The following is a 13,533-nucleotide window of genomic DNA, read 5'->3' as shown; positions in this document are numbered from 1 at the left end:
TTTGAGTTCTAATGTAGGACGGGCAATGCCTCCTTGACTTCAGCACTGGCTCGGGAAAAAAAATGTGCATCTCTTTAAAAATCAATAGCAGTGTGGTAATAAAATTCAGATGAAATGTTAGACATAACAGGAAAAGAAAACTAGTGCACAAAGAAAAGACTGCAGTGGATTGAATTTTGTGTATTTGTCTTATAGGTTAGACATGGGTCAGGCAATCTTTTTCAAATGGTTTCCTCTCAGTGGCAGCTTAAATGGCAGAAGCATTCTTTAGTTAAAGGTTGTAACAGTTAGGGATAAAGATTGTTTGAAGTTTCGGTTGGATGCATCGCTGTGGTTAATTGCCTAGGAGACTTTTTGCAATGACGGTAGCTTCCTGAGGCTATTCTTACCCTGGCTGATCGATGATATTTCTGCAGCTGTCTTGGAGTCGACGCTCGCTGAGGCAGAGGTCACCAATTAGGGAGCGCATATAACCTTTATTTCCTCCCTTTTCCACATCAGGGAGATTGTAGTTATATACATTTTTTTAAATTTTGATTAAACTCTGATGAAATGAGAAAACCTTCAACAATTTGGGGTGGAATTAAGCACAGGATCTTTTTGAAGTAAATCAGTATTTGTTTTTTTATTTCCTTCTTTCTATAGCAGCTCATCTGCTGGTACCTTGTTCTTAAAAAAAAGAAGTTCATTTAGGTATACGTAATGAAATGAATGATTTTTTTATCCTACAAAATCAAAAAAACGAAAATAAAAACAGTGAGAATCCTGGCCGAGGGGACAACATAGTCAAGACATTTGGAATATCAGGTATCTGCAGACACAAAGCTAAATGAATTAAATTTTAAAAAAAGTGCCACATATAGGCAAATCCTATAAAATACACCACACAGGTCCTCAGATGGCTTTGAATTCTTTAACAGTGAAAGAAAGAGAAGAAGTAGAGAACTGAGCTATACTGTACATACTACTGGTAAGCCCTCTTCCACAACTAGGTTGAATATTTTAAGCTCAGTGAGATTGATTTAAAGGCCCTTTTGAGACTTTCCATGTCTTTGTGAGTGAATGTGAAGGTGCACACAAACCAAAAAAAAGAAAGAAGTGGCATTAAAGTTAGGACACGGAAGAACACAAACGGCAAGGAGGAGGGATTAGGAAAGATGGGAGGAGCGAAGGTGGTCTCCAGATTCTTGAGGTTATTAATGTGTTTCTTCAAGGACACCAATGATGATTTGGGTCAAACTATTTCTTCTTCCTCCTGAGGTGTACCAAGGACACAGACAAAATATGGCCCCAAATAGATATGCCTGCTGCTCTCTGCCAAACTGAAGTCCTTTTCTTTGTTGGAGCAATTCACAATTGGAATAAAATATAGTTTTATTTTCAATTTCACCTTTCTTTGCCGTATTGAAAGGTAAAAGAATACACTGTACACTGTAAAAAAAATAAAAAAATAAATAAAGGGGAGTAGAAGTAGCTCGCGACCTGTTTTTCAAAAGTAGCTCTCATCCTAAAAAAGGTTGGAGACCCCTGACATATAGCTTTTGTCCATGGTGATGCCTCAATAAACAAGTTCAGCTACCTTTTGCAAACTTAACATTTTACCAGCACACACGTTTGATAAATCCTTCTTTTTCTGTCAAACAACATTGGCCTATCCTCTCTCTCTCTCTGCTTTTCTGTCATTTGATGAAGCAGGGCTGTGTCTGACATGCATGTGCTCACAAAGCTAAACAGTTTCATTGGCTTTCAGCCTGAATTTCCTCTGTATTTGAAGAACAATAAATACCTTACCTGAGGAGAATATTGCCAGCTGACACAATTGTCAATGTGCATTTTACAACGGTTCAGCTGAGCTTTTAGTGTCGTTTTAATGGTCATGGATTGTTATAAAACATGTCTGTGTTCAGCTGTTCATGTTACAGTTACCTGTGAAAAACAAACGATAAAAGAAGATACATTTAACATATAATAGAGAGGCCTTAAGAGATGGTGAAAGATTGTGTTTGTCTGCCATCTACTGGTCAGATAAGGTGGGTGGTCGACTTACTGTTCCGTAAACTGGAGCAGGTCTAGAGTGGCGATAATACAAAAAGATGCAGTGATTGTAAAATATTTTTTTTGTTGTTATATTCAAACGTTGTTCTCTTGCATATAAGTGTGAAGGTCTCGTGGGCAAGTAACGTTATCATTTGCGGTCAAACATCACGAGAAGTGAAAGCGTTCTCAAACGTCATTACATTATTTTGGGGGTTAACGTTTGATGATTTCACACATAAAGCTTTCGTATGTCGGTGTTCGTAATGTTAAGAAGGTTTCGTTTGGAAAAGGTGGTTATACTTTTTTGCAAAAGTGATCTTCGCTGACCAATGAACAGTTTATTTCCCAGCATGCCACGGGGCTTTGTGGCGCTCTTCACCCAAAGAAAATAGCCTACTTAAAACACAAAGTCACTGAAAAGTATCATTTAATAAAGTTAATCTGTTGTTATTCTGTTCGGCAACTTTTATTGTGAGGTCGCTAAATGTATTCATAAATTGCACCATGATAAAAACGTCACACCAATATATAGCTGTATTAATAAGCGTAGAGTTCCTCATTTACTTCCGTGGGCGGAAGCTCATTGTAGAGGTCACATGCTGAGTGCTCGTCACTCTACCAATCACCTCGGGGAAGGTCTGAGTCAAGAGCCAATAGTTACCCTTGCTGGGTATCACCTGATTCGGGTGAGCGGGTGAACAGTAATACGGATGCTATGAGCAGTCGTCACAGGAGAAGCCGTGCGGTGCGAGTCACTCCCGGTGGATGTGACGCTCAATAGCTTGGAATCACTCGCGGCTGGCCAATGAGTGCGATGTATGAGGTGGGGCACAGCTCCAGAACCCAATTCAGACTACTCTCCCCCCACTTTTGAAAAAGAATGTAACCTGTAATGTTTACAGGATATTTTGGTGAATACAAACGAGGATATTTTGCATATAAATATATATAATTTTTTCATGATAATCAATAACAAAAGCAACACCCCCCACTGACTCTCTCTGAAAACGCTCCTCCCCCAGACATCAATACCCAGTGTATTTATTCAGCACATGTCACTTTAAAGTTATCGTATATTTTAACTGCAATATATTTAGTGCAATATGTTTATCCAGCACATGTCAATTAGTGTATATTTAACTGCATACTGCCTATTTATACTGCATTATTGATCCATATTCTTATTTGTAAATTTGGTCATAGTGATTTGTATATTTTTGATATGGCATCTAATGGATTGCTCTAACAGTATTTTGTTTTACTTGTACAATGACAATAAATATATCTTATCTTATAATTTATTATCACTGTCTATATCCTTTTGGAAATATTTTATTGAACAAGGATGAATAGCCAATTTCAAACCCGTAACAAACAAGGGCTCTAACATACATTTGCTTTATCTCATTTTGTTTGTATTTTCTGTTGGGTTTAAAAGCCATATTCAGGTTTCTTTAACGCGTTTTCTTATCCATTTCTTAAATCATTTGTATTTTTTTGTGAATAACAAATTTATCAAACTTTGTCTCTTGCATCAACACTCTGCCTCTCATTGACCCAGTTAAAACAAGAACATTGCATGATTCATCAGAAGCCAAATCAATGCAGAAGTCTAATATTGTTGCCTACATTGCCATGTTCATGCCCTATTGTACATATATTACAAAGTGAAAATGTCGTACTAACTTGTCAATAATTGCAATTGACATAAAATAAGGAGTCGAAAAGGACTTTTAAATTCTGAAATTTAAAAAATGTTGAGTTAATTTGGATTGGCTCAGTTTTTTTATGACAGTATTTAATCATAATAAAACAACAAGGAAATATTTACTGGGCAAACCGGCTGAAAAGGGACTTGTTTATGTTGTGCTCTGACTGTGACCTGTTGACCTTGTGGTGTTGCTGGGTCACGGCCCCTATAAAACAAAAGAGCTTCATATTTCTGTCTGACCCAGTTCCAAGGCCTTATCGGCACATGTAGAGTTACAGACACAGCTTGATGAGAGCCACAGAATTAAAACAAGGGTTGACCAGAAGGACATCATGTGGCCTGTCCTGATAGTTGGTTTGAACATCTCATCAAATAAACTCATTTGAAAACTTCTTCCCATATCGTGTTTTTCGCTTGACTGCTGCCCTTTGAGGATAAAGAAAGCTTTTATCATCATTTCTGGATACATGAATCAGATCATAATTTTTTTTTTTAGATATGTTCACCTGCATTTCACAATGTTCTTTGGTATGCCAGATCTGTGTCAGGACAGCTAATCTGTGAACTGTCCACGTCCCACTTTGTTACAATTATCTGATGGATTTGTTATCTTACAGTGACCCGACATGATTAATTTAAAGCAAAAACAGAAACAGAGGCCAGGTCAGAAATGGAAAAATTGTCAAAATGAAAAATAATCAGGTTATAAGATTTGTGTGTGTATTATTATTGGCAGACCAATCAAAGGGCACAGAAATGAATGATCAGCATGCTTTGGTTTTCTCAGAGGAGCAATAATTGTATTTATGATTTTTTTTTATAATTTGCAGATTACCTCAAAAAGATGACAGAAGAACTTAACTTCTAGAATAAAAGCTACTTTTTTGTTGAATTAAATAAGTTTGTTAAACTAGTTATTATAGAGTTACATACACTGTCCATATGGCCTCAAAAGATGATTCATATGGCCTCTGTTTTAGTTTGTAAATCAAAGACCTGTGCTTGTTTTTCAATGTAGAAGCTGGTTCAGGAAATGTGTTTTAAAGTTGAATGTCAGAATTCATCCTTGCTTTCCACACAGGATTATCAAGTAAACAATTGAAATTTGGCTGTCCAAAAAAAATCAGCCAATGGGTTGGGCTGACATTTCAACAAAAGTACACAGATGTTCTTTAAAAACACAACTGTAATAGCCGACTGTCAAACTTATAGTGTTTCCTTTCTGGTAATCCTGAGCATCACTAAGAGTTTGAAGTTTGGCACGATAATATAATACAAGATAAAAATGTAGTGAATGAATTGTGACTTGATTTGTCATTAATAATCTCAGTTTATATCTGTCAAACTCACAATTCACAAGTCATCAGGCCATTCTCATCAAACTGCTTCGGTTCAACAAGTTTATTTAGAGAAAAGTATCTCAAGGCACATGTACACTCACATTGAGAACATGTAGTAATAATGGGAGCATTAATGGCTTAGAGGAGGGATGAGGGTAAAACCCCGTCCGACAGAAACATGTGAGGGCTGACCCAGCATTGAGAAATCAGATCGATCTATAATCAAATTTCATCAAGAATTCAAAAGTAAACTCAATTTCATTTATTTCAAAGTGTTGCAACAATTCTCAAATGGCTTGTTCTTCAGTGGAGGTCAGGTTGGAAATTCTTATTTTAATTTATAAGTAAGAATTTATCTAAATGTGATTACTCTACATTGTCATTATATTTATTTGTCTGACTCTACTGCACAATGTTTTCTTAATGGAAACAAATAATCAAATGTATCTATTTGTCTTCATTTTACACTTAATACCAGGTTATTATCCTTTTATGGATCTGAGAAGTTTACATTAGCAAATTATCATTAAACTGAACCAACTGGAAAAAAAGGCTTGTATCTAGTAGTTTAATGGCCAGGCCTCAATATTCTAATTGCTAGATGTCCTTCATTTAGAGCGACTCACTTCTGAGGATTTTTGGTGCAGCGTGACACTGAAATCGAAACATATGGTAGGCTCTTATGACCTAACACGTGCAGAATCAACCACATGTAACAATTTTCACCAACTACAACCCTTTTAGGGTCGGGGACACAGTTGTATAACTTTGTTGTTGTTTGTTGTACTAACCATCCTGAACATATACTTTGATACGTTATATGAAAGAAAAGAAAAACAAAGACACTAAACAGACCTACATTCTACCTCTGCCCTTGTGTTTCTGTGTTTTTAAACCCCTTTAAACTCTAAACATTGTAGCCAGCTGACATGTGATTTCAAGAATGATGTTGCAGACTAAAGTCGAGGTGGATTAAGGTTTCCATAAAAGCGCACGGACACTGATGGCTTCAGAAGGAGAGGAGAAGAACAGGGAGAGCCCGGACTTAACAAGAGGAAGAACTTGACATCAAGATATTGTCCCGTTTGCAAAAGATAAAACAGGTTTTACTGGATACCTGAAATAATTTCCCCCAGGATCCCCTTCTTTACACTTTAATGCATTTTGTATCATACAAACTAAACATTTAAATCGTGAAGGTGTGTTTCTTCTCTTAAACTTTTTGTGAGTTTTTGGCTTTAAGTTCTCTTGAGTGTTTTTACAGTTGTTTTGTCTTCCTGTTGCTGCACGTTTGTTTCTTTCAGCATGCCTCCGGTAGTGTTGAAATGCATGCTGCTGTGCATGTTGATGGGTTGGACTGTTGGTGCCTGTATGCTGAAGAATCACACCTTATGGATTGAACGGGAAGACTGTGCCCAGTGTGTCGTAGTCAACACCACTATTTGCAGTGGCTACTGCTACACACAGGTGAGAACAACAAAGACAACACCCACTTTATACATGTCAACATGTTATTTAAAGTCTTGGCACCACCTCTAATAGCTGTGTCTCCTCTCTCACTGCAGGACACTAATCTAAGGGGAAGGTTCGGGAGGACTTTTCTGATCCAGCGTAGCTGTGTGCCCCTTTCCCTGGTGTATCGACCTGCCCACCTGCCCGGCTGCCCTAAGGATCTGAACCCGCAGGTGTATTATCCTGCAGCCCATCGGTGCAGCTGCAGGCGCTGTAATACGCGTTCACACCACTGTGTGCGCACACGCCGGTTCTCTTATAACAGGTGCACCTCGATCTTTGGCAGCATGCAGAGCAAGGACGAGCGCACTTTGGAAACCTGACAACATGCTAATAAAAGCGGTGCACATGCAAAGTAATTAATACTACTGTTGGCCTTGATAGACCTGCAGTGATTTGCTTCTTAATGTTTGATTGTAACCTTTGTAGCTCTTTTGCTGGTAATGCTGTTTTATTAGCTTGTTATGCATTGCATAGGAAGTTTATCACAATAAAATATTTGTGAGAATAGAGTCAAGTGTTATTTGACCAGTGTAAATGAATGAAACATAGCGAAAAAGAGAGATAATTTTTAAATGAAATTGCCTGAAGTCGTACAATTGTTCTGCATGTTTTTTCATACAGTTTAGACGAAACAGTTACATCTGCTCTCTCAAATCATTTAATGTTTCTTGCAGTAGAGCAAAGGATGAGTCTGCAGTTATAAACAGCAACATTAAACATTTGACCTAATTTCAAAGGAGACTTCTCTATGGTTTGTTTTTAGAACACATGTAACCCCTTAGTTAACTAGCACATTGAAATCTTGTTTGTTTTAATTGTCAGAATAGCCATGATCAATGTAGAATCATTCATACACTGTTTTATTCAGTAGACAAAAAAGACCCCCCAAAAAAAAGCCTTAAAAAATGACCAATAGATAGAATCAGCACTACCTGAGTCAGTGGTGAATTCAAATGTTGCAAAATTGAAAATACTTTCCTTTCCTGGCATTAACCTCCCCTGGGACCAAACGATACACTTTCATTTTTAATGCATATTTTAACATATCTCTGTCCAAAACTCATAAACATACTATCTTTAAAAGATGGAAGAAGTACTTTCAATTTCGGCCCCATCTACTTTGATTCAGGGAAATCCACCTGTATAGTATTTCATTCAAAACACGTCATTTCCTCTTCCTCTTTCCTCTTTTTGTAATGCTGAACTTCTAAAATCTTGTATTTTTAACGGCACTGGTTGCGTGTGTGATGCTGATTGTTTACCCATCTGGCGGGCATGGTTTTCAGAGAATGATGCACTTAGCTCTGTTTTTAAGAGTCGTCCTTCATCAATAGACATCTCTTCTTAAAAAGCGTTCAAATGATGAAAAATCTTAAAATATTGCTTTGTTTAAAACAGTAATCACTTATGGTGCATTCAATGTCAACTTGATGTTCATTTGTATTCATGCAAAACTTTTTTTTTGCTTTTTAATGGGGTGAAAACAAACTCTGGCTCCAGTACTTGGCTGGTAGAGCATTGGGTGGAGAATGTTTGTAGTAGTTGTATTTTATCCCTGGATCTGCTGGGCGGGACCTGTCTCTATATATATAACCCTGAGCTTCTGGCTCAGTGTCTCTCAGGGACCCTCAGCCTGCTCTCCCTCTCTAGCCTCCTCCTCTGTGCAGACCAAATTTTGCACTCACAACAACCAAGAACCATGGCCCAGCAGCAACAATATAGGTACGGACCATTTCTGTCCATAAGGACAGTTACATTAAACCCCTGATACAGGAGTTATACTGCTCAGAAGAAAAAAAATAGGAGTTAAGCATGCTTTGATATCTTTAATGTCATTCATTATTAAGTGTAAATAGTGTGGGTTTTCTCTTTTCTTATCTGGAGCTTACATTAGAATTCATTGACACATTAGTATGTAGAATTCCTCCTGGATGTACCTGTGTGTAATTTTGATTTAATTTAGGGACCAGTTATTTCTGGATGAGCAGATTCCCATAGCCAGTCACCCATTTAAACAACTGTTACATGGTTTTCATTGATGCTTATACTTAAAATTAACAAACTGAATGACTACCCTAAGCCTATTTTGTCTTTGATTTGCCTTGTTGTTGAAATGTGCTGTATAAAGACTCTTGTCTATCTTGACTTGTCCTTTAAAAGCCTCCCAGCCAAACTGATCAACGGAGGGATTGCAGGAATGGTGGGAGTCACCTGTGTGTTCCCCATCGACTTGGCCAAGACTCGCCTGCAGAACCAACGCAGCGGGCAGCAACTTTACAAGAACATGTAGGAACCCCATTCTCTATTGCAAATGCCACTTTTTTCTTATTTTCTTTCAGATTTGCTGAAATGGTGACACAAATTTAAAGCACGTGTAACATGTAGAATAGCCTTTACTTACTTTGCAATTCTTTGTCATTAGGTCCCTTCTCTTACCATCCAAGGATATATTTATGTTAAAGTGCATGGTTGCTATGTGAGACTTCAGTCGAAAATAGATTTGCTTGATTCCTTTGTGAAGAGTTTTGGTCCTGCAAAGACTGTTAACAGTTTTTTTTAACTGTCCACAGTCTCAGTATTTCATTCTTCTCTGTGGCATATCCAACCTTTATTCGTGTTGGCAGAACAAGACAAGACAACCATTTTCTTCTATGCATTTTTCAAAGTTTTTTCTTGTCAATAAATCGTTTAACTTCCCTTCTTTCCCTGTCAGGTTGGATTGTCTTGTAAAGACGGTTAAATCTGAAGGCTACTTTGGCATGTACAGAGGTAAGATTGTCACACTGACAGAACTGACCTTTTATAATATGCACAAGTTGTATACACTTATATATCTTATTGACCATATGGAAGTATTTTACCTGTTTAATACCAGTCTGTGCAACCCACAAGATTGGCACGAAGCCTTACACATTCCTACAAATTCAATCATACTCCACAGACAGACACTTTTCCACGTTTCTTCATGCTATGTCAAGTCTCCTCACAAAAATGTTAGTTTTATGTTACATTTGAATCCAGTTTGTCAGCATCAATGCTTCTTTCTGCAGGCGCTGCAGTAAACCTCACCTTGGTAACCCCTGAGAAGGCCATAAAACTGGCAGCTAACGACTTCTTTCGCCACCAGTTAAGCCAAGATGGGTGGGTCAAATAAGCAAGATATGCTCTTGTACTTAAAAGTTGTTGTTGTTTTATTTTATTTTTTTACTTTTTCTATTTGTCTCGTGTATTTTCAGCGGCAGGCTGACTGTCTTTAAGGAAATGTTGGCAGGATGCTGTGCAGGCATGTGTCAAGTTATCATAACTACCCCAATGGAGATGCTGAAGATTCAGCTGCAGGATGCTGGCAGACTAGGTAATCACAAGAAAATGAACAGAATGCCTGCGGATACTTTAGAGTGTTTTGAGCCGTGTCCTTAGGAGTGGTAATACATGCCCTTAAACAGGCTTCTTCAAATCTATGGATATCAAGCCCTTTTAAAAAGAGAACCAAGCAAGACTGTCTAACAATAGGCCATTGCAAAACCTTTGATTAATAAGTCAGATACATGTTTTGGTTTTCTTTCATTCCATGTCTTGTATTGATCCTCCACTAAATGCATATTTCTTGCTCCCAAACACAGATAACATCTATTAAATGAGCGCTGTTGACTTACTTACCTTTTTGATGTTTCCCCACTCAACCTGCTGTTTTTTTGGAGTTTTTATTTCCAGGTGGACATGACATGCATTAATTACTTAATACTTGCACTACACATTTCAATGTATAACCAAATGGCCCTATGCTTATAAGAAGTGGTTAAAACTCAGTCAGTGTTAAACTGGTTTAAAACTTATGTCAACACTTGAGAGTCCTAGGATCTTGTGGCTTCGAATCATGACATCTCTTTTAGGATAGCACAAGGTTGCTGCTGTGGTCCATTTACACTCTCCCATAAGGTTTCACACATTTATATACATGATACAAAACTGTTGTGATTCTGAATCCACCGATTCCATTACAATCATTCTTATAGAACAGGGTTTTTTTTTAATAATTGTGTGATTAGATAGTGTTTTTTGTCCAATTGAGAAAGAAATATGCTTCCTGTATCTGATAGCGGCACAACAGAGGGTGATGCCCAGTGTAGTAACAACTCTGAAAATGGGAGGGACCAGCGCTGTTCTAAGCCGTTCCTACAACACCAGCCCTGGGGCTCAGGTGATGCGTGTGTCGGCCACACAGATCACCAGAGAGCTGCTGAGGACAAAAGGAGTCACAGGACTGTACAGGGGGCTCGGAGCCACATTGATGAGGTGAGCTTAGATTCAACTACATGTTCATCATTCATAAATGGTATCTTCATTAAGTTGACATGCTTGTTTGTTGCCTTTTTCAGGGACATCCCATTTTCTGTTGTGTACTTTCCACTTTTTGCGCATCTGCACCAGCTTGGCCAGCGTTCATCAGAAGACTCATCTGTGCCTTTCTATTGGTCCTTTTTGTCCGGCTGCTTTGCTGGATGTCTTGCTGCGGTGGCTGTCAGTCCTTGTGATGGTAAACATTTCAGTCTATACAGATAGTGGTCGATATTTAGGGGAACTGAACTTTAGTATAGTCATCTGAAATAGCATGTTGTTAACCAGATTTGGTAAATTCGTGACCAAATCTAAATTTAACATTTGCAGTGGTCAAGACAAGGCTACAATCACTCAGGAAAGGTGCCAATGAAGAAACCTACAACGGAGTTGTGGACTGTGTCAGGTGAATTTGCAATACAGACGTACCAGGGTTTGCATGAATGTTACTTTCCTGTGTGCTAAAACAACACATTCTCTACCATTGCAGAAAAATCCTGAGAAAGGAAGGTCCTGGAGCATTTCTCAAGGGTGCAAGTTGCCGTGCCCTGGTTATTGCCCCACTCTTTGGAATTGCCCAGGTTATGTACTTTGTTGGAGTTGGAGAGTTCCTGCTGGGTTATACTCCCCACAACATCTACTCTGCATAAAAACACTGCTTCCGAGTCATTAAGTGGCTTCATTAAATGACAGGCAGCTCTTTGTAACTGTGTACCTTCTTTATTGTTGGAGGGTTTCAGACTTCAAGGCTAATGACAAGTGGTATTTCTTTCGCAGGGCTATCACAACATTGATGTTATTTGACTGATATAGAAACCTTCATGTAAATTTGAGCCATATTTAGCTTTCTTTACTAAGTGATGGAAGATTTCTGTAAGCCCCTATCCCTAAATGTGCTCTATATCAATTACGCTTCACCCCAACCCTAACTCGCCTATCCCTTCCAACTGTTCCAGTTGGTTATCATTGGGTGTTGGCTGCAGGTGTTGTAAAAATATATTTTTGTGGAAAGAGGGTTCTAACAAGAAGAGACAGAAACTCAAATCCTGTTACAAAGGCTTACATGGGAAACTCTGACAGGGATGTTGTTGTCTATGTACATAGTGTATTTATTTAAGTATCTGATAAACAGATTTTCTCACAAGATGGTTTTTATATTGGAAAAGTTATGAAAAGTTATGGTTCAGGTGATCAAAGCATTTACATGACCTGACCTTCTGTCCAAATGTGTATCACAGGGATCTTGTTTAGTACAACTTTCTTTTCCAAGCAGGGTATTCATGTGCTTCTAAATTGCCTCCTGATCTGCACTGCTCTGAAATACTACTTCACAAGTAAATTGCTGATCATTTTGGCTTTCTGGTGTGTTGAGGTTTTGGCGTTTAAAGCTTAATCAGCTGAACATCTCAGAAACCCTGATTATACGTTATGTCAAGTATTTCTGAATTTCATTAAAATTGGGAAATTACATGTAACTGTCAGGTTAGAGTCAAACCCGGGAAGCCCACTTTGAGGACATTTGGTTCTGTACATTGGGCCCTCAACTGCAAAGCTATCCCAATGACTGTTTGTTATAAACATTGATTTGTGTTGAGAGGAAATGTTACTTATTGGTTAAAAATTGCACTGATGGTAAAAGAGGCTGTATTAACACGTTTGTTGTGCTTTTGGGACCAAGTCTTCTCAAAATGTGCTACATGACTTAAGCAGTTATTTTCTTCGAGTTGACTGCTGTATAATGACTGATGAGAATTTCTTGACAGTATTGGTACACAGGATTGCACATGACTAAATTATTATTATTATTTACAAACATAGCAGAGTGTGATTTTGGGCTGCACTCTTCTCTTGTTAAATTTCAAGGTCATGGTTATTTATTGTCCTATGTAAATATTCATCATTTTTTATTTTCCTCAAACTGTAAAAGCTACAAACACAAATGGAAATCAGTTTTGACATTTGGATGGGCTGAAGGTATAACGTTAAGAAATACATTATTTATTTTCATTAACTGAACGATGTCTGTACATATTTTACTCTTAATAAAGAATGTAAATACAGTGCTGACTTTGATTATTTGTGAATAGCATATTATACTTTACAGTCACACAGGTAGAGTTCATTTCCTCATTAAGTCTAAGCTTGTGTAGTACTTTTTTCTGATGCAAGCTCGCAAGGTGTTACCCAACTCCTCTCAACATGCATTGCAGGCATGGTTAGTTAGTGGCAGTAAAAAATGTTCCCGCTGCAGATTTGGGGTAACTCAACCCTGGCTGATCCTTGAGCTTTTGATGCAACGCATGCATAACTAACCCTCCCCTCTGCCAAATATCCAGCTGTCCTTTCAGCTCAAGTTTAGAAAGGTAAAACTCTGATGTGAAACGTGTGCAGCTAAACCCTGACACCAACATCATCAAACACAATCAGCTGGGGGGTGATAAAGAGAAAACTCACTTCATAAATTTAAAGTTTTTTTTCTAAAAGGTTCATGATTGCTCTAACAGGTGAAACCCATGGGTCCTAAATATAACTGGTTCTCACATGTCTAGCTGATACCGCCTCATACTCGTCATGTGCGCATGTGCTACAGTA

General features: G+C 38.1%; 2 protein-coding genes across 2 annotated transcripts in view; one reads left to right on the top strand and one right to left on the bottom strand.

The window, feature by feature from the left end:
- Positions 1–2,302, bottom strand: part of camkvl (CaM kinase-like vesicle-associated, like) — a 52,529-nt gene extending 50,227 nt beyond the window's left edge. The window contains exons 1-2 of the mRNA XM_079358881.1: positions 2,048–2,302; positions 1,792–1,926 (exon numbers count right to left, since the gene is read on the bottom strand). Coding sequence (XP_079215007.1) covers positions 1,792–1,878 — 87 coding nt within the window. The 5' untranslated portion in view covers positions 1,879–1,926; positions 2,048–2,302. The remainder of the gene's footprint in view (positions 1–1,791; positions 1,927–2,047) is intronic.
- A 5,926-nt stretch (positions 2,303–8,228) lies between these two features.
- On the top strand, positions 8,229–13,001 carry LOC306834589 (mitochondrial glutamate carrier 1-like). Its single transcript, XM_079360611.1, has 9 exons — positions 8,229–8,325; positions 8,764–8,889; positions 9,317–9,372; positions 9,654–9,744; positions 9,840–9,958; positions 10,704–10,899; positions 10,983–11,140; positions 11,272–11,347; positions 11,432–13,001. The coding sequence occupies exons 1-9, from the start codon at positions 8,303–8,305 to the stop codon at positions 11,589–11,591; spliced, it is 1,005 nt and encodes a 334-aa protein (XP_079216737.1). The 5' UTR covers positions 8,229–8,302; the 3' UTR covers positions 11,592–13,001.
- Positions 13,002–13,533: the final 532 nt, after the last annotated feature.

Source organism: Symphodus melops (genome assembly GCF_947650265.1).
Source record: "Symphodus melops genome assembly, chromosome: 13".
Classification (NCBI taxonomy): Eukaryota; Metazoa; Chordata; class Actinopteri; order Labriformes; family Labridae; genus Symphodus; species Symphodus melops.
The sequence above is the reverse complement of the archived record's forward strand: the minus strand, read 5'-3'. Positions and strand labels throughout refer to the sequence as shown.

Excerpts from the sequence above, each read along its gene's own strand:
- LOC306834589 (XM_079360611.1), top strand. The coding sequence starts at position 8,303 with ATGGCCCAGCAGCAACAATATAG. Across the intron at positions 10,900-10,982 it reads CTCGGAGCCACATTGATGAG|GGACATCCCATTTTCTGTTG; the intron begins GTGAGCTTAGAT and ends TGCCTTTTTCAG. Across the intron at positions 11,141-11,271 it reads GGCTGTCAGTCCTTGTGATG|TGGTCAAGACAAGGCTACAA; the intron begins GTAAACATTTCA and ends TAACATTTGCAG.